General features: G+C 43.6%; 1 protein-coding gene across 6 annotated transcripts in view; it reads right to left on the bottom strand.

Moving 5' to 3' along the window:
• schip1 (schwannomin interacting protein 1) overlaps window positions 1–19,225 on the bottom strand; it is a 558,202-nt gene that overhangs the window by 82,181 nt on the left and 456,796 nt on the right. The window contains exon 1 of one of the 6 annotated variants that reach the window (XM_078410859.1): window positions 10,374–10,539. The exons of 4 other annotated variants lie outside the window; for them this stretch is intronic. In XM_078410859.1, coding sequence (XP_078266985.1) covers window positions 10,374–10,403 — 30 coding nt within the window. In that variant the 5' untranslated portion in view covers window positions 10,404–10,539. Of the gene's footprint in view, window positions 1–10,373; window positions 10,540–19,225 lie in introns of those variants that run through there. One more of the 6 variants, XM_078410860.1, reaches the window with a different exon arrangement.

Raw genomic sequence — 19,225 nt, 5'->3', positions numbered from 1 at the left:
GCACTTGCATTCATCACTTTCAATTGGTACCATTAGTTAAAATGCCACTGTTGTCCTGTAATAGACCTACGGTTTTAGCTTTTAATTAAAGAAATATACTCTTTCCTTAAATGGAGGCTCAGGTTTTTTTTGGCACAAATTGCTGGAATAACTCAGTGGGCCAGGTAGTATCTCTGGAAAAAAAGGATGGGCGACGTTTCTAGTCGGGACCATTCTTCAGATCTGATACATCATCCACCCTTTTTCTCCAGAGATGCTGCTCGAGCCACTGAGTTACTCCAACACTTTGTGTGTATCTTCAGTATAAACCAGCATCTGCAGTTCCTTCCCACACACTCAGGTTGTTTTTAATGTGGTGCCCACATCATGGCACATCTTATGTGGGTACTACAGGCATTTGTTGCCTATAAGATGACATTGTGCTGCTTTTTGAACCATTGGGTTAATTGGGGGCAGAGAGTAGGGAATTCTGGAAAATTTTCCAATTCTAGGGAGAATCAGCAACACATTTCCAGATCAAGAAGCTGCATGACATTAAAAAAAACCTTAAATCAAGCAGTCTTCTCACATGCGTGCGACCAAAGATGTTTTTGTTTAAAGGTGGAAGCTGCATTGAGAGTGGCAGCACCTGCTTTTGTGGGTGATGCACACTGCAGCAACAGGAGTGATTATTAAGTGCAGTGGGTAGGATGCCGATTAACTGGAAATGCCCTGAGCTAATTCTGCCACCACCATCTTCTATTGTACAAGTGATGGCTCCCACTGAATGTCGCCAGAAGCTCGCGCCCTTTTCAGGGTGGACGATGACAGTGATGTAACATTAGAAACATGGAAGATGGACACGGAAGAAGCTGCAGAACTGCTTTGCTCTGGATCCAAAAAATGTAACAGTGCTGGAGTAACTCAACAGGTCAGCCAGCATCTCTGGAACGACATTTCGGCTATGAACCCTTCTTCAGAGTGGTTGGGGGGGGGGGGGGGGGGGGGGAGCGAGGAAATCGCTCGAGAGATGATGTCTGAATTGGATTACTCCAGCACTTTTGCCTTTTTTTGTAAACCAGCATCTGCAGTTCCTTGGGTCTCCATTTTATTGCCCTGGTTGCCGTGGATACCTTGAATGTTGTGGAGCTCCAGTTATTCAGGTTAATGGCTAATGTTCTGTTACAGTTGTGATATGCCCTTTCAATGATGAAAGTGCCTTGCTGGATGATGAAATGTGTCACTCACAGCACAATGCTCATCTTTCCATCTCCCCTCTAGTCTTTGATGTCAGTGGTCCAGTTAGAAATCTGGTCAAAGATCACCCACCATCCCTTCTTCCCAATTACCTACTACGCATTAGGATAATCAGTGGGGAAGAATAAACAGGTTGAGTGTGGGAAGGGTTTAGTTTACAGATACAGCATGCTCACAGGCCTTCCACCCTTAGAGGGAGTATAGAGAAGGTTCACCAGATTGATCCCTGGGATGGCAGGACTTTCATATGAAGAAAGACTGGATAGACTAGGCTTGTACTCGCTGGAATTTAGAAGACTGAGGGGGGATCTTATTGAAACATATAAAATTCTTAGGGGGTTGGAGAGGCTAGATGCGGGAAGATTGTTCCCGATGTTGGGGAAGTCCAGAACCAGGGGTCACAGCTTAAGGATAAGGGGGAAGTTTTTTAGGACCGAGATGAGAAAACATTTCTTCACACAGAGAGTGGTGAGTCTGTGGAATTCTCTGCCACAGAAGGTAGTTGAGGCCAGTTCATTGGCTATATTTAAGAGGGAGTTAGATGTGGCCCTTGTGGCTAAAGGGATCAGGGGGTATGGCGAGAAGGCAGGTACGGGATACTGAGCTGGATGTTCAGCCATGATCATATTGAATGACGGTGCAGGCTCGAAGGGCCGAATGGCCTACTCCTGCACCTATTTTCTATGTTTCTATGTCCACACACGACCAACATTCACCCGTTCACACCAGTTCTAGTCCTACACACTAGGGACAATTTACAGAAGCCAACTAACCTACAAACCCACACGTCTTTGGAATGTGGAAAGAAACTGGCGCACCATGCGGTCACAGAGAGAACTCCATACAGACAGAAACATAGAAAATAGGTGCAGGAGGAGGCCATTCGGCCCTTCGACCCAGCACCGCCATTCATTGTGATCATGGCACTGTCAGGCAGCAACTCTACCGTTGTGCCACTGTGCCGCCCCTGACCTGGAGCATTACAGTACAGGTGTTGTTTGGACCCTGTGCCTCCTTTGCATTTGGCTGTGCGTATTCATTTCACGTTAGCACATGGCGTGGATGAAATTGCTGCTGATTAATTAGATCCGTCTCGGAGGAGGCAGAGGAAGATCTTTTTGCACCTGTCACTAAAACCTTTTCATTATGCCAGGCGTTGCCATGTTTATGAAATATCCACCTTTAGGTATCTTTTTTAAACTTGCCACTATCGTTCAAGACGAGTTGCATTTAGATCTGCTTAGGTGGTTATATGTTGGAAGAGCTCTACCAATAGTTTGTAGAGTTAAGGGCTTGTCAAATAGACCAGACTCCATCCTGCAGATCCATGCAACAAGGAGGTAGCCTCTGCTGCATTACATTTAAAATCTAAAAAGCATAAATTTTTTAAAGATCATTTGTTTATTGCAGCAATGACAATGAGTTACAATGTCATTGGTACAAATGAAGGTCTCATCTGTATTCTGCCTGCCAACACATCAGTTATAATTGGGCTAGGTATCTTATCTGCAGACATTTTGTGTGATTCTGCGCCATAGTTTTTCAGCCACTAGATGCCCAGCAAGTATTGACGATTTGTTTAAATGACAATAGACAATAGACAATAGGTGCAGGCCATTCGGCACTTCGAGCCAGCACCACCATTCAGTTAGTCTGACATCAGTGGTGGGGAAGATGCTGGAGTCAATTATAAAAGACGAAATTGCTGAGCATTTGGATAGCAGTAACGGGATCATTCCGAGTCAGCATGGATTTACGAAGGGGAAATCATGCTTGACAAATCTACTGGAATTTTTTGAGGATGTAACTAGGAAAATTGACAAGGGAGAGTCAGTGGATATGGTGTACCTCGACTTTCAGAAAGCCTTCGACAAGGTCCCACATAGGAGATTAGTGGGCAAAATTAGGGCACATGGTATTGGGGGTAGGGTACTGACATGGATAGAAAATTGGTTGACAGACAGAAAGCAAAGAGTGGGGATAAATGGGTCCCTTTCGGAATGGCAGGCAGTGACCAGTGGGGTACCGCAAGGTTCGGTGCTGGGACCCCAGCTATTTACGATATACATTAATGACTTAGACGAAGGGATTAAAAGTACCATTAGCAAATTTGCAGATGATACTAAGTTGGGAGGTAGTGTGAATTGTGAGGAAGATGCAATAAGGCTGCAGGGTGACTTGGACAGGTTGTGTGAGTGGGCGGATACATGGCAGATGCAGTTTAATGTAGATAAGTGTGAGGTTATTCACTTTGGAAGTAAGAATAGAAAGGCAGATTATTATCTGAATGGTGTCAAGTTAGGAGGAGGGGGAGTTCAACGAGATCTGGGTGTCCTAGTGCATCAGTCAATGAAAGGAAGCATGCAGGTACAGCAGGCAGTGAAGAAAGCCAATGGCCTTCGTAACAAGAGGAGTTGAGTATAGGAGGTAAGAGGTCCTTCTACAGTTGTACCGGGCCCTGGTGAGACCGCACCTGGAGTACTGTGTGCAGTTTTGGTCTCCAAATTTGAGGAAGGATATTCTTGCTACGGAGGGCGTGCAGCGTAGGTTCACTAGATTAATTCCCGGAATGGCGGGACTGTCGTATGTTGAAAGGCTGGAGCGATTGGGCTTGTATACACTGGAATTTAGAAGGATGAGGGGGGATCTTATTGAAACATATAAGATAATTAGGGGATTGGACACATTAGAGGCAGATAACATGTTCCCAATGTTGGGGTAGTCCAGAACAAGGGGCCACAGTTTAAGAATAAGGGGTAGGCCATTTAGAACGGAGATGAGAAAGAACTTTTTCAGTCAGAGGGTGGTGAAGGTGTGGAATTCTCTGCCTCAGAAGGCAGTGGAGGCCAGTTCGTTGGATGCTTTCAAGAGAGAGCTGGATAGAGCTCTTAAGGATAGCGGAGTGAGGGGGTATAGGGAGAAGGCAGGAACGGGGTACTGATTGAGAGTGATCAGCCATGATCGCATTGAATGGCGGTGCTGGCTCGAAGGGCTGAATGGCCTACTCCTGCACCTATTGTCTATTGTCTATTGATCATTCTCAATCAGTACCTCGTTCCTGCCTTCTCCCCATACCCCCTGACTCCGCTATCCTTAAGAGCTCTATCTAGCTCTCTCTTGAATGCATTCAGAGAATTGGCCTCCACTGCCTTCTGAGGCAGAGAATTCCACAGATTCACAACTCTCTGACTGAAAACGTTTTTCCTCATCTCCGTTCTAAATGGCATACCCCTTATTCTTAAACTGTGGCCCCTTGTTCTGAACTCCCCCAACATTGGGAACATGTTTCCTGCCTAACGTGTCCAACCCCTTAATAATCTTATACGTTTCGATAAGATCCCCTCTCATCCTTCTAAATTTCATTGTATACAAGCCTAGTCACTCCAGTCTTTCAACATATGATAGTCCCGCCATTCCGGGAATTAACCTCATAAACCTACGCTGTATGCCCTCCATAGCAAGAATATCCTTCCTCAAATTTGGAGACCAAAACTGCACAGTGTGCTTATATGGGTGCAAAATCAAGGAATTTCATCTCGCCAGCTTGTATAGTGGAGGCCTGTTGGTTGGTGGAGATAAAAGACACTTTAAGACACTTTAACTTTGACTCTATGGCAAAAACATTCTGTATTTCCCTGAGCAATATGAGCAAAGGTGAGATCAGTTAGGTCTCCCATCTATTTCTTCTTGGAAAGTTTAGTTTAGTTTAGAGATACAGCATGGAAACAGGCCCTTCAGCCCATCGAGTCCACGCCGACCTGCGATCCCTGTTACGCCAGCACACTAGGGACAATTTACAATTTTTACCAAAGCAAATTAACCTTCAAACCTGCACGTCTTTGGAGTGTGGGAGGGAACCGGAGATTCTGGGAAAACCCACGTGGTCATGGGGAGAACATACAAACTCCATTCAAACAGCCCTCGTAGTCAGGATCGAACCCAGGTCTCTGGCGCTGTAAGGCAGCAACTCTACCGCTGGCTCCACCTTGCCACCCAGCTTCCCAAAACTTTCCTGCCACTGGTGACCATTCTTTTGGTACAATCTAGCAGCCAACTCAATGTTCTCTACCATGTATCAACCTGCAGCTGTTTCCCCACAGTACAAATTGACCACTGACTGGTAGCATCAGATGGAAGCACATATCTGATGGAGACACAGAAGTTCAAATCACCAGGTCTCATGTCAACAAGACTGACGGCTGGTTATGCACTGTCACACAAGGCCCACCCTCAGTTAACATTTTTGATGCTGCATTATGCAAAATTACTCTGCAATCTCTGTTAAAAGCATTATCACAAGTGCAATGAAATAAATTTGCATTTGGAAGTTGTTTTTGGTAAAAATGCAAATTGTACATTTCAAATGCAAATGCAGGTTGCAGATATTAATGGCACAAGGATGTGCAGATGCTTGGAGTTGTGGAGGAGGGATCTATTTTTAAATAATGTGTCCAGAAGATGCATTTAGTCATCCCATATCCTTGGCCAAAACTGAGAGAGATTATTGCGAACATAAGAATGTGCATTTATATAGTGCCACTCCCGATTTCAAAATGGCCTAAAGTACTTTTTAATTAATGAAGCACTTCTGAAATATAGCATGATTTGCAATGTAGGAATCCTGGCAATCAATGTGCAGGTAAAAGTAACTAGTGATTGAGTTAAGCAATAAATTCTGAGCAAAATCTAATTCTTTTTCAGGGCAAATTGATTTTTGCAATGGGAGTTCCAAAAATTGAATTACTGCAATGCAACTCTTGGTTCCAAAGCCTTGCCATATTATCTGTTTGGCCGGATGGACAAATGTCACAGCCTTGGGGAGGGAGGGGGGGGCTGAGATACCGGCTCACAAAGTCAGCTGCGGAAATCGGCTAAGGGGACGGATCTGTCGGCTCCGGCCAGGCTTGAGTTCCAGAGCCCCGGCTGCAGGGAGCAAATTCAACCCGACAATCGGCGTGGAGGTCCCGATGAGGTCGAGATCGGCCACCTCACCCCAGCCTAGGTGCGACATTTTCAGGGGGACTTGCCGGGAGGGGGGGGGGTGTTTCAAATGCGCTCTTGTAATTTTGTCGAGGTGCCGTACCATCAGTTGCCGAAACATTGCTGGTGGACATGTACAACATGGAAAATCACTAGCGTGTGTCTCATCCGGATGCCCATTTCGGATGTGGACATCTTTTGGGAGACAGCACACCTCATTTGTAAAGGGCACACATTTTCTATCCAGTAAGCCAAAGGCTTACAAAGACATTTATCACCAAAGATTGGCCCAAATTTCTAAGCCCTAATGTTTATACCATCAACTGTTTTAAATTTTTTTAAATTAATTTTGATTTCCTCTTGGATGGCCGATTTCAAGGCAGTCAACCTTTAGGTGCCTCAATGCTTCTTCAGTGTTCCTGTGTCTGATGCTGCATTCCCCTCAAGGGCGTAGATAATTGAATATTTCCCTTCTAGGTCTGTAATCAAGACAGAACATGCTGTGTCTTCAGTATCCTACTGCTTTAAACATCACATCTTGTGCCATCTATTTTCTTCAAACACCCTTAGCATTTGTTACAATGAATGTATTCTTAGAGCAGATGATGTGATTTTGCAACAACAACAAAAAACCCAGCTTTCCTTGAGGGAAACTAAAGTTTATTTAGTTTTTCCTCATCAGGTACAATTTTGAAGCATCAATAGACAATAGACAATAGGTGCAGGAGTAGGCCATTCAGCCCTTCGAGCCAGCACCGCCATTCAATGCAATCATGGCTGATCACTCTCAATCAGTACCCCGTTCCTGCCTTCTCCCCATACCCCCTCACTCCGCTATCCTTAAGAGCTCTATCCAGCTCTCTCTTGAAAGCATCCAACGAACTGGCCTCCACTGACTTCTGAGGCAGAGAATTCCACACCTTCACCACTCTCTGACTGAAAAAGTTCTTCCTCATCTCCGTTCTAAATGGCCATCACACTGTGCTTTTAAAATTAATCATTGATGATGGCCCCAATTTACTGTAAATATCTGCTGCTGCCCAGACATATCACTTACCAGCCTCCAGAGTATTCCAACTATTGAACAAACCATTTGCTTTTAGGGCACTTACGTCTCTGTATCTCGTTACAGTGCCCTCCATAACGTTTGGGGCAAAGACCCATCATTTATTTATTTGCCTCTGTACTCCACAATTTGAGATTAGTAATAGAAAAAAATCACATGTGGTTAAAGTGCACATTGTCAGATTTTAATAAAGGCCATTTTTATACATTTTGGTTTCACCATGTAGAAATTACAGCAGTGTTTATACATAGTCCCCCCATTCCAGGGCACCATAATGTTTGGGACACAGCAATGTCATGTAAATGAAAGTAGTCATGTTCAGTATCATGTTCAGTATATTGGGAAACCAAGCGCAGGCTCGGCGATCGCTTCGCTGAACACCTGCGCTCGGTCCGCATTGACCAAACTGATCTCCCGGTGGCCGAGCACTTCAACTCCCCCTCCCATTCCCAGTCTGACCTTTCTGTCATGGGCCTCCTCCAGTGCCATAGCGAGGCCCACCGGAAATTGGAGGAATAGCACCTCGTATTTCGCCTGGGCAGTTTGCAGCCCAGTGGTATGAACATCGACTTCTCCAACTTTAGATAGTTCCTCTGTCCCTCTCTTCTCCTCCTCCTTCCGAGACCTCCCTCTATCTTCCTGTCTCCACCTATATCCTTCCTTTGTCCCGCCCCCTGACATCAGTCTGAAGAAGGGTCTCGACCCGAAACGTCACCCATTCCTTCTCTCCCGAGATGCTGCCTGACCTGCTGAGTTACTCCAGCATTTTGTGAATAAATACCTTCGATTTGTACCAGCATCTGCAGTTATTTTCTTATACTACATGTTTAGTATTTTGTTGCATATCTTTTGCATGCAATGACTGCTTTAAGTCTGCAATTCAGTGGACATCACCAGTTGCTGGGTGTCTTCTCTGGTGATGCTCTGCCAGGCCTGTATTGCAGCCATCTTTAGCTTATGCTTGTTTTGGGGGCTAGTTTTCTCTTCAGCATATAAAAGGCATGCTCAATTGGGTTCAGATCGGGTGATTGACTTGGCCACTCAGGAATTGACCATTTTTTCGTTTTGAAAAACTCCTTTATTGCTTTAGCAGTATGTTTGGGATCATTGTCTTGCTGTAGAATGAACCGCCGGCCCATGAGTTTTGAGGCATTTGTTTGAACTTGAGCAAAAAGGATGTGTCTATACACTTCAGAATTCATTATGCTACTACCATCAGCGGTTTGATCATCAATGAAGATAAGTGAGCCAGTACCTTCAGCAGCCATACATGCCCAGGCCATAACACCCCCACCACTGTGTTTCATAGATGAGGTGGTATGCTTTGGATCTTGGGCCGTTCCTTCTCTCCTTCATACTTTGCTCTTGCCATCACTCCGATATAATTTAACCTTCATCTCATCTCTCCACAAGACCTTTTTCAAGGTCTTTTAAGTACATTTTGGCAAACTGTAACCTGGCCATCCTATTTTTGCAGCTAACCAGTGGTTTGCATCTTGCAGTGTGGCCTCTGTATTTTTGTTCATGAAGTCTTCTGCGGACAGTGGTCATTAACTAATCCACATCCGACTCCTGAAGAATGTTTCTGATCTGTTGGACAGGTGTTTGGGGATTTTTCTTTATTTTAGAGAGAATTCTTCTGTCATCAGCTGTGGAGGTCTTCCTTGGCCTGCCAGTCCCTTTGCGATTAGTAAGCTCACCAGTGCTCTCTTTCTTCTTAATGATGTTCCAAACAGTTGATCTTGGTTTGGCTGATGTCTCTAACAGTTTTATTCTTGTTTCTCAGCCTCATAATGGCTTCTTTGACTTTCATTGGCACAACTTTGGTCCTCATGTTGATAAACAGCAATAAAAGTTTCCAAAGGTGATGGAAAAACTGGAGGAAAGACTAGCTGCTGAGAGCTCTCTTATACCTGCATTAAGAAGGCAATTAAACACACCTGAACAATTACAAACACCTGTGAAGCCATGTGCCCCAAACATTATGGTGCCCTGAAATGGGGGAACTATGTATAAACACAGCTGTAATTTCTACATGGTGAAACCAAAATGTATAAAAATGGCCTTTAATAAAATCTAACAATGTGCATTTTAACCACATGTGATTTTTTTCTATTACAAATCTCAAATTGTGGATACAGAGGCAAATAAATAAATGGTGGGTCTTTGTCCCAAACACTATGGAGGGCACCGTAGCTATAATTATCTCTGAAAATGTTTGGTTATTGATAACTTTTGTAGTTGCTCTTAAAATTGTCATTGCCTCAACAAAAACTATCCAAATTTGTGTCCATCAAAACTTAATTTAGTAATTATTAGGAAATACTCATTTTCATATGTTCATTCGTGATAGGAGCAGAATCATGCTATTCGGCCCATCAGGTGTACTCTGTCATTCAAACTTGGCTGATCTATCTTACCCTCTCAACCCCCATTCTCCTGCTTTCTCCCCATAACCCCTGACACCCGCACCAATCAATAATTTTTTAAGTGGGACTATCCACAATTATAATCAATATACCTAGACCTTATGTACATTTTACAAAAGACAATAACTTTAACATTACAAGGAAATGCTGCTTTGTACAATATATGCCATTGTCCAAACTCATTAAGGACATGAACTTGTTAGTTACAGTAATAGAACAACCAGGATAAAACTTTAGTTGGTGTGGGGCAATTTGTCGAAAATGCATTTTTGTAATTATAAAACTAATTAATGTTTTGTGATACTGCAAATATTGATCTGGAACAATGACTTAATCTGATGGATTTAACTTCCCTCCGGCACTGAAATTGAATCTTCCATCTCTCCCCCTCCCCTCCTTCATGCACGCACAATAAATTCTGCAGTAAAATGCACGGTGGTGTAAGCTTTATACTCTTCCATTAAATTCTAATTCGAAAGATCAATTTCAAAAAAATTGAATTACTGCTTTCCTCTCTCTCCCCCCCCCCCCCCCTTCCCCCCGACCCATTACTTAAAATTATTATGAACAAACAGAAAACACAACCCAGCAACCTGCTGTGGGGCAGAAAGCAAGCTCGGCAGTCTTCATGTGCACCTCTCTCTGCATCACGACATCTTTACCTGATAAGCACAGTTCTCCTGGTGTACCATCTCAGCGCATGGTATGAAAAGCTGCTGCAACTGACTGAAAGAATTAACAGCTGTCGTAGGCAATTCAGACTTGGAGCATCTGGGAGGACGAACGACAAGCCCTGCTCGGAGGCACGGAGCCGGCAGCAGACAAAAATGGATGCTTCTTCTGCAGCTGCAACCTGCGTAATGGCTCTGCCTCCGCCTGTGAGGAGTGGAGTGGATCGTAACGTTCCCTCCTCAGGGAGCCAGCATCTATCTGGGACGGGCGATGGAGGAGGGGGAAGGGGTGAGTCAACCACCACGAACACAATCAGCCAATTATACCGTAGTCATGCAGGGAAACAGAGCCGTTTCGAAGGCGGGCGTGACCTTTTGGTGGGTTGTGAAAGGAGCTTACTGATGTGGAAAAATTCTAGTGTCCATCAAATAGAAGACAAAAGACACATCAGTGGTTTAATTGAAACGAATTTAGACCCCAGGCACAAATCCTGCACTCACAAATGGAATTGTAAACTATCGACAGCCATCATTTATATTTATATCCTTGATATTGAACAAGCACATGTGTATTTACACCATTTATCCCATTTAAAAAAAAAAAGAGATACAGCATGGAAATAGGCCTGAAGAAGGGTCTCAACCTGAATCATCACCCATTCCTTCTCTCCAGAGATGCTGCTTGTCCTGCTGAGTTACTCCAGCATTTTGTGTCTACCTTCGATTTAAACCAGCATCTGCAACACCGACCATTGATCACCTGTTCACATTATTTTCACAATGTTATGCCACACTATGTTCTCCCATGCACTATGTTCTCCCATTCACCATGATATCCCACTATATTCACTATGTTATCACATTTTCTCACGCACTCCCTCAGCACTAGGGGCAAGTTACAGAGGCCAATTAACCTGCAAACCCACACATCTTTGGGATGTGAGAGGAAACCGGAGCACCCTGGAGGAAACCCACATGATCACAAGAGATCACACAGACAACACCAAAGTTCAGGATCAAACTGGGCTCTCTGGTGCTGTGAGGCAACAACTCTATTAGCTGCACTGTGCCACTTTTGATGAAACAATTCAAGCTTCAGAGTGCATTGATGGCAACACAGTACAATTTAGCAATTTTTAGATTTATGGAATTATTTCTAATAATTATATTGAGAATATTTTATATCTTAATACGATTGTCTGCAATTTAAAGTTATCAAAGAGTTTGGGCTCATGCAATTTTCAATGGCAACGCAAAATAATTTAATTAACCGGGAAGAGAAACTTATGCAACAAGTACAGATTTTCTGGTGAAAAAGAATGACATTCCACAAGAGACTTCAAGTGAAAGAACCAAGTAATAAAACCCACTTCCTTACTCCTTCCCTATAACTCTCAACGTTCTCTTTTATTACAGTTTATACAGTTTTACAGTATCTGTATCCACCATTTCTCCGACAGCATATTCAGGACAATAATAATAATTTGCTAAGATATAGAATCCTCCTCATCTTGTGAATGGTTCTTTTTCCATCAATGCCTAAGCACAAATGTGTTAGAGAATAATGATCCAATATTTCACCATCTCATTTGGCAATCTACCACAACGGATGATTTTAAGTACAAACTTTATTTTTATTTTGAACAAAAGTAGAACAGTGGTAGAGTTGCTGCCTGACAGCGCCATAAACCCGGGTTCGATCCCGACTACAGGTGCTGTCAGTATGGAGTTTGTATGTAGCTTTCTGTATGGAGTTTATATGTTCTCCTCATGACTGTGTGGGTTTTCTCTGGGCGCTCCAGTTTCCCACCACATTCCTAAGACGTGCAGGTTTGTAGGTTAAATGACTTCTGTGAATTGTGCCTGGTGTGTAGGATAGAACTAGTGTGTTTGGGTGACTGTTGATCGGCGAGAACCTGGGCCGAAGGGCCTGCTTTCATACTGTATCTCTAAACTAAACTAAGTATCAACACTGAGCAATAACCATTTTCCAATTTGCCCAGCTGTAGGCAGCTACACCAGAGGAACACAGTCGGACATCATCCTTCCTTCCATCCCATATCCTTGTGCTTCATTGTGAATTTCCTTACTCCCAATAAAATAAACAGATTACTTGGAATAACAATTGAATCTTTCAATTGTTTTCAATTCTTCTCACTGAGCCAAATCACCAGCAACCAGCAGCACATGGTGCAAACTGTTATGATGTGGAACTTGACTTATCCAATACATACTCTTCAATCAACATTGGAGCAAGTTGTTTTGTCATTATATGAACCATTTGGGGAGTTTGATGTGTGCATATTGGTTGCCAAGTCTCTAACGCTGCATCAGAAATAATATTTCTAAATGGTTTCATTAGGCCATCCTAAGGAAGGCCCTATACAAGTACAAATCTTTCTTTGTTATAAATGACCCAAATGCAGCCAAATGCAACCCCTTTCTGTCCTTTCTAACCTCCGATCATGATACCTTTACTCCATTAATCAGGTTCCAACATATTTTTGCAAAATACCCATTTATACAGATCCAGCCAGTTATTGAACCTAAGAAGCGTTAAAAAATCACCATTTACCTATCATATCTTAAGTATCCTAAAGCTCTATACTTGACTGCATCTTGGCTTCTAAGTGATTTAGAGGCTTTAGGAACGGTTAACTGACTTGCAACACTTCTTCCATGCAGGATCTTCAGCTTCTGACTTCTGTTTCTGCCACAAAAACTACTCTCTTGATCTGAAGCCAACTCATTCACACCCCTTGCGTCCACATAAAACAGATAATACCATTATACCATCCAAGCTTATCACAAAACTAGCGGGACTTGGTGTCAGCACTCATCTCTGTAACTGGATCCTCGACATCCTGACCAACGGACCCCAATCAGTGAGGATAGGGGACAAGTCATCCTCTACGATAATCCTCAACACGGGGGCTCCACTTGGATGCGTTCTCAGCTTCCTTCTTTACTCCTTGTACACCCACAACTGTGCAGCCATGTACAAATCTAATTCAATTTTCAAATTCGCAGACGAAGGAGATAGTGATCGACTTCATGAAGAGAAGTGGTGCACATACCCCAGTTTGCAATGATGGTGCCGAAGTAGGTTGAAAACTTTCAAATTCCTAGGAGTCGATATCACCACCAACTTCTCCTGGACCACCCATACTGAAGCAATGACCAAGAGAGCACACCAATGCCTCTGCTTCCTCAGAAGGCTTAGGAAGTTTGGCACGTCCCCTACAACTCTCACCAACTTCTACAGATGCACCGTAGAAAGCATTTTATCAGGATGCATCACAGCTTGGTTTGGGAACAGCTCCACCCAAGACCGCAAGAAATTGCAGTGAATTGGTACACGTGACAATAAACTGAACTGAACTAAAACACGGTGCGGCATTTTGAACCCAATATTCTATCTACCTGTGCGACATTTTCAATCATTGTCCAGCCTTAACTCCCAACCACTCATGTCCTCACATATGCCTTTCATTTGACCCAATCCTTCACATCCCTCTTTAACAGACACCAATTATTTTGTTAAACAACATTGCATTGTTAAACAACAAGCATGCTGCTATCTCTCAATCACCCTTACAATTGATCTACACTAATTTCCAATAAAAACAAGGGGAAATGCTCATCCTGGCATTTAAAGCTATATTGGACCTATTTCAGACCATGTCTGCAATTTTCTCCAGGGCTGTCTATTCTTAAATATTCCACCTCTCCGACTCAGACTTCCTATGCACTCACCCCTTTGTGTTGGATCATCTCCAGTGAGTGAGCCATTAATCATCTTAAACAACTACTCAAAACTTACTTCCTTGGCAATGCTTTCAGTGAATCCTCCTAATCTCTTCTTTCCTGGCTAGCTGTCTTCTTCCTTGCATCTATTTGTGAAGTGCCATGGGTCATTTGAAAAAAAATTAAACATGCTATTTAAATGCAAGTTGCTTTCAGAACCATCTTTTGTGAATGAAATCGGTAATTCATTGTCAAATTATTCACCAACACTTACGATCGAAATTATAAACCAAAGGCCCAAAACACAAGATGAAATGATAATATGCTAACCCACCGTGTCATCCAAGTTCCCTAAAGCAATATTCTTTAATTAAAATTTTTATTTGAGTGGGATATATTATGGTATTAACTCCTCAAAGCACAATTTGTGACAGACTGCTCTTCAAAATGCAACTTGCCAAAATGTGAACACTCTCCCAAATGCAAACATGAAATCACTCTTTGGTCATCTCAGTCTTAAATGCATAAGATTAATTATGCTGCTGGAATACCTATTAACTCCAAACAAGCGCACGTGTTGAAATTACAATTTTACACCGTGTGGGAAATAAATTTCAGAACTTCTGTGCAGCACTTCAAAATGATGACCAAAAATATATTAAAATACATCATAATGTACCGGAGCAACTCAACGGGTCAGGCAGCATCTGTGGAGGAAATGGACAGGCGACATTTCAGGCCGGAACATTTCTTCAAGACTGAAGGGTCCCGACTCATAACGTCTAACCATTCCCACCACTGAAGAAGGGTCTTGACCCGAAACGTCACCCATTCCTTCTCTCCTGAGATGCTGCCTGACCTGCTGAGTTACTCCAGCATTTTGTGAATAAATACCTTCGATTTGTACCAGCATCTGCAGTTATTTTCTTACATTCCCTCCACAGATGCTGCCTGACCCGCTGAGTTCCTCCAGCACATTGTTTGGCTCAAGATTCTGCAGTTCCTTGTATCTCCCTTGAAACAGCTAATGCCTGGCCCAGCCCATGTCCTGGGTTTGGCTTCAGGGCCCCTGCCTCTGGCTGCCCGTTCCTTGGTGGTTCGGCCCCTGTGGACTTCCAAAGAACAAGAATGGCCCACAAAGTAGCAACCAAAGATACTAGAGGAACAAGATAGACCACTCGACCCTCAAAACCGTAGTACGTCATGGCGCCATTTTAGTAGGCAGAAACATTTAAAAAGAAAAATAACAAAAATCTGTGAATTGATAGATGAGATATATTCTGCATTTTTATGGTATCATCACACATACTATTCCCCCAAAACACTGATTACACTGCGAGAGGCATAGCGAATGGCGGGTTTTGCCTCCTAAAATGGAGGGCGATCCGCTCCTTTGCGTACTACACTTCAGTATAGGTGCTTTCAACGGAGTGGTCTATCTTGCTCCTCTAGTATCTTTGGTAGCAACCAGTCCCCAGACTGCCTGCATGCCCGATGCTCCTCTGCTGGACCACGCCGCCTGGCCGATCTCCAGGAGGCCGAGACCAGGAACGCCATCGCCACCACGAGAAGCATCACCAACATCCACCGCCTCTCCAACTGGACCCAACCCTCCAGCTACAAATCCAGATGGAAAATACTGATGGCCTTCTAAAGCCTTCTGCTTTCAAAAGACCTTTCCCACTGTTTTTCAACATCTCAGGTGCAGGGTGGCATTCAGAAACAATTCAAATACCTTTAACTATTTTAATAAACCTTAATCAACAATAGCATGTCTAAACAGTAGCCTTGTCAACTGTGGCTGGTGTAAAGCTAAAGGGCCAGCCAGATACAAAACGTATCCAGCCCCACAACTCAGTACATTGCAGAACCCCACCACCGTGGAAAAGTTCTTCCAGACCAACACCTTTGACCACAAGTCCATCAGGTAGCAGTCAACATGAGAAATCCTGAGGGCATTGCAAGACAAGGACTCAATGGATCCTGTGGTGAGGTTTCCCGTGTAGACTGCCGAGATTGTCTGGCGTAATGCCTCATCACCAGAACACACCAGCAAGCACCAAGGCCTCGCTTGGCTGATGGTGACAAGGGGCCCAGTCAGGTCCATTCTGTACTGGAATTTTACTCCTGATGCACACTGCTTTTGGGAGATGGTCACTCAGCTACTCGCAAAGTATGGATTTCGCAGAGGATCTCGGGAAAGATGCATGGATCCGTGTCACGGTTCATCCCCCAAGCAGCTGCATAACAGTGAACTCCATGATTTACGGGCTGCCCCCAGGACTACTCTTGGAAACGGACACGAAGTACTGCTTGAAGACCATCAACCCAGTGAAAGACACTCTTTCATCCGCCCAACATTTGTTGGTGTCGCAGAACAGCCAGATGTCCATAAGGGAATTTTGCCGACTGGCCCATTCCAGACGGCAGGAATAGGTGTCGAGGGACGCACTGAAGCGTGGTGCAGCCAAAGCCAAAGCTCTGTGGGAGAGGACCCTGGACTTTGAGTGGCTGAGTCAGGTGGGGAAGCTCCTCAAACAAGGGAAGGGATATCATCTCAGGGGGCCAAGAGTAGCATGGGTGTTTTAGAGTTATAGAGTGGATACAATGTGGAAACAGACCCTTCAGTCCAACTTGCCCACACCGGCCAACATGTCCCAGTTACACTAGTCACATCTGCCCGCTTTTGGTCCATATCCCTCCAATTCATGTACAGACCTGTCCTATCCATGCAGTGCTGGCTGCCAGTGCCCTGATGGTCAGGTCTATTTATTTAAAGAGAAGTGCGAACATTACTGAGAAGGACACTAAAAACACTAAAAATGTAGGAGGGGTTTGATTCGTACATATTTTTTATTCTGAATAAAGTCTATTTAAATAAAGTAAAACTCAGTACAAGTCAGAACCACTACTGGACTCATTACTCGAACAGGCAGGAGACAGAATGTGTTCTTATCTGGCGACTACCACACTCCATGTTTCCACACTGCAGTGCACAGATATACTGTACATACAGAATGTGCTGACGCACACAACACTACAGCTAGCCAGCAGCTCCCTGTGCTATCTCTACCTAGACACAAGTACAATTTGGTCCATTGCAACTCTCACCTCTTCACAGACCTGATCTTAAATAAAGCAAGAAACAATTATTTGTTAGTAAAAGGAATACACCAGAAAAATATTTGTGTCCTCATTGCGTCTTATAGTGGAAGGCAGCAAATATGCAAACAATTGAACACAACAGGACAACAATAGGGCAATTAGGGTGGCACAGTGGTAGAGGTGTTGCCTTACAGCGCCAGAGACCCGGGTTCGATCCCGACTACAGGTGTTTGAACGTTCTCCCCGTGACCAGGTGGGTTTTCTCCGAGATATTCGGTTTTCTCCCCCACTCCAAAGACGTACAGGTTTGTAGGTTAATTGGCTTGGTATAAAATGTAAAACATCCTTAGTATGTGTAGGATCGTGTTAATGTGCAGGGATCGCTAGTCTATGCAGACTTGGTGGGCCAAAGGGCCTGTTTCTGCACCGTATCGCTAAACTAAACAGACAAATACTAAGTGAAGCTAAGGAGTTTTTGTGCAAGTCAAATAGAGATTTAACAGAAGCCCAAATAGTTTAAAAATAAGTATTTTAAAATAGTTTCCCAGTCTAATGAAGGGCTTTGACCTGAAACATCACCTATTCCTATTCTCCAGAGATGCTGCCTGACCCGTTGAGTAACTCCAGCAATTTTGTATCTATCTTTAGTTTTAAATGAACTGCAAATCTAAATGTACCTTAAATTTAAAGCATTTTATGTTATAAAAGAAACGTAGACACTGGAAATCAGAAATAAACGCATAACATTTGGAAATGATCAGCAGGTCAGGAAGCAACTGCAGAACGATAAGGACGGAATATTTCAAATTTATTTTTATTTCTGTAGATGTTGCCTGACCTCACCATCAACTACGAGAGGGCACAGCTTTAAGGTGAGAGGAACAACATTTAATGGAGCTGTGTGGGGAGGGTTTTATACACTAAAGGTACTGGGTGACTGGAATGCGCTGCCAGGGGTGGTAGTGGAGGTAGATATGATAGTGGTGTTTGAGGCTTTTAGGTGGGCACATGGATATGGAGGAAATGGAGGGATACGAATCATGTGCTAGCAGATGAGATTAGTTTATCTTGGCATCATGTTTGGCACAGATATTGTGGTCTGAAGTCATGTTGTTGTGGTGTATTGTTCTATGTTCTTTGTACAAGGATAATTCTTGTACATCTAAAGCCCTACAGCTGGAGAACTCCCATTAGTGGGAGAGTCTAGGACCAGAGGTCATAGCCTCAGAATGAAAGGACTTTTCTTTCGGAAGGAAATGAGGAGGAATTTGTGGAATCTGTGGAATTTATTGCCACAGAAGGCTGTGGAGGCCAAGCCAATGGGTATTTTTAAGGCAGAGATAGATAGATTCTTGATTAGTTCGGGTGTCAGGGGTTATGGGGAGAAGGCAGGTGAATGGGGTTAAGAGGGAGAGATAGATCAGCCATGATTGAATGGTGGAGTAGACTTGATGGGCTGGGTGGCCTAATTCTGCTCCTATCACTGATGAACTTATGACCTGCTAAGTGTTTCTAACGTAGTCTGTTTTTAAAAACATGATCTATTATTGCCTCTAGTTACAATAAAATATTAGCTTATTATTTTCACATAATATCCTTTACAATATACCTTTGAGTAGCACTTTATAGAAACACAGAACATAGTACATGGAGTATAAGAAAATAACTGCAGATGCTGGTACAAATCAAATGTATTTATTCGCAAAATGCTGGAGTAACTCAGCAGGTCAGGCAGCATCTCGGGAGAGAAGGAATGGGCGATGTTTCGGGTCGAGACCCTTCTTCAGTACATGGAGCAGTACATCACAGGAACAGGTCCTTTGGTCCACAATGTCCTCTGCCTGCAGGTAGTTTATCCCCTCCATTTCCACACCTCTCCACTCCTGCAATCCCATGTGCCTATTTAAAAGCTCCTTCTATTCCCCTCGTATATCTGCCCCACTTGTATGGTTGAAAAATGTTGTTGTCAGTCTGCACCATTGGCGGCATCG

This window comes from Rhinoraja longicauda, chromosome 13, assembly GCF_053455715.1.
Source record: "Rhinoraja longicauda isolate Sanriku21f chromosome 13, sRhiLon1.1, whole genome shotgun sequence".
NCBI lineage: Eukaryota > Metazoa > Chordata > Chondrichthyes > Rajiformes > Arhynchobatidae > Rhinoraja > Rhinoraja longicauda.
The sequence above is the reverse complement of the archived record's forward strand: the minus strand, read 5'-3'. Positions and strand labels throughout refer to the sequence as shown.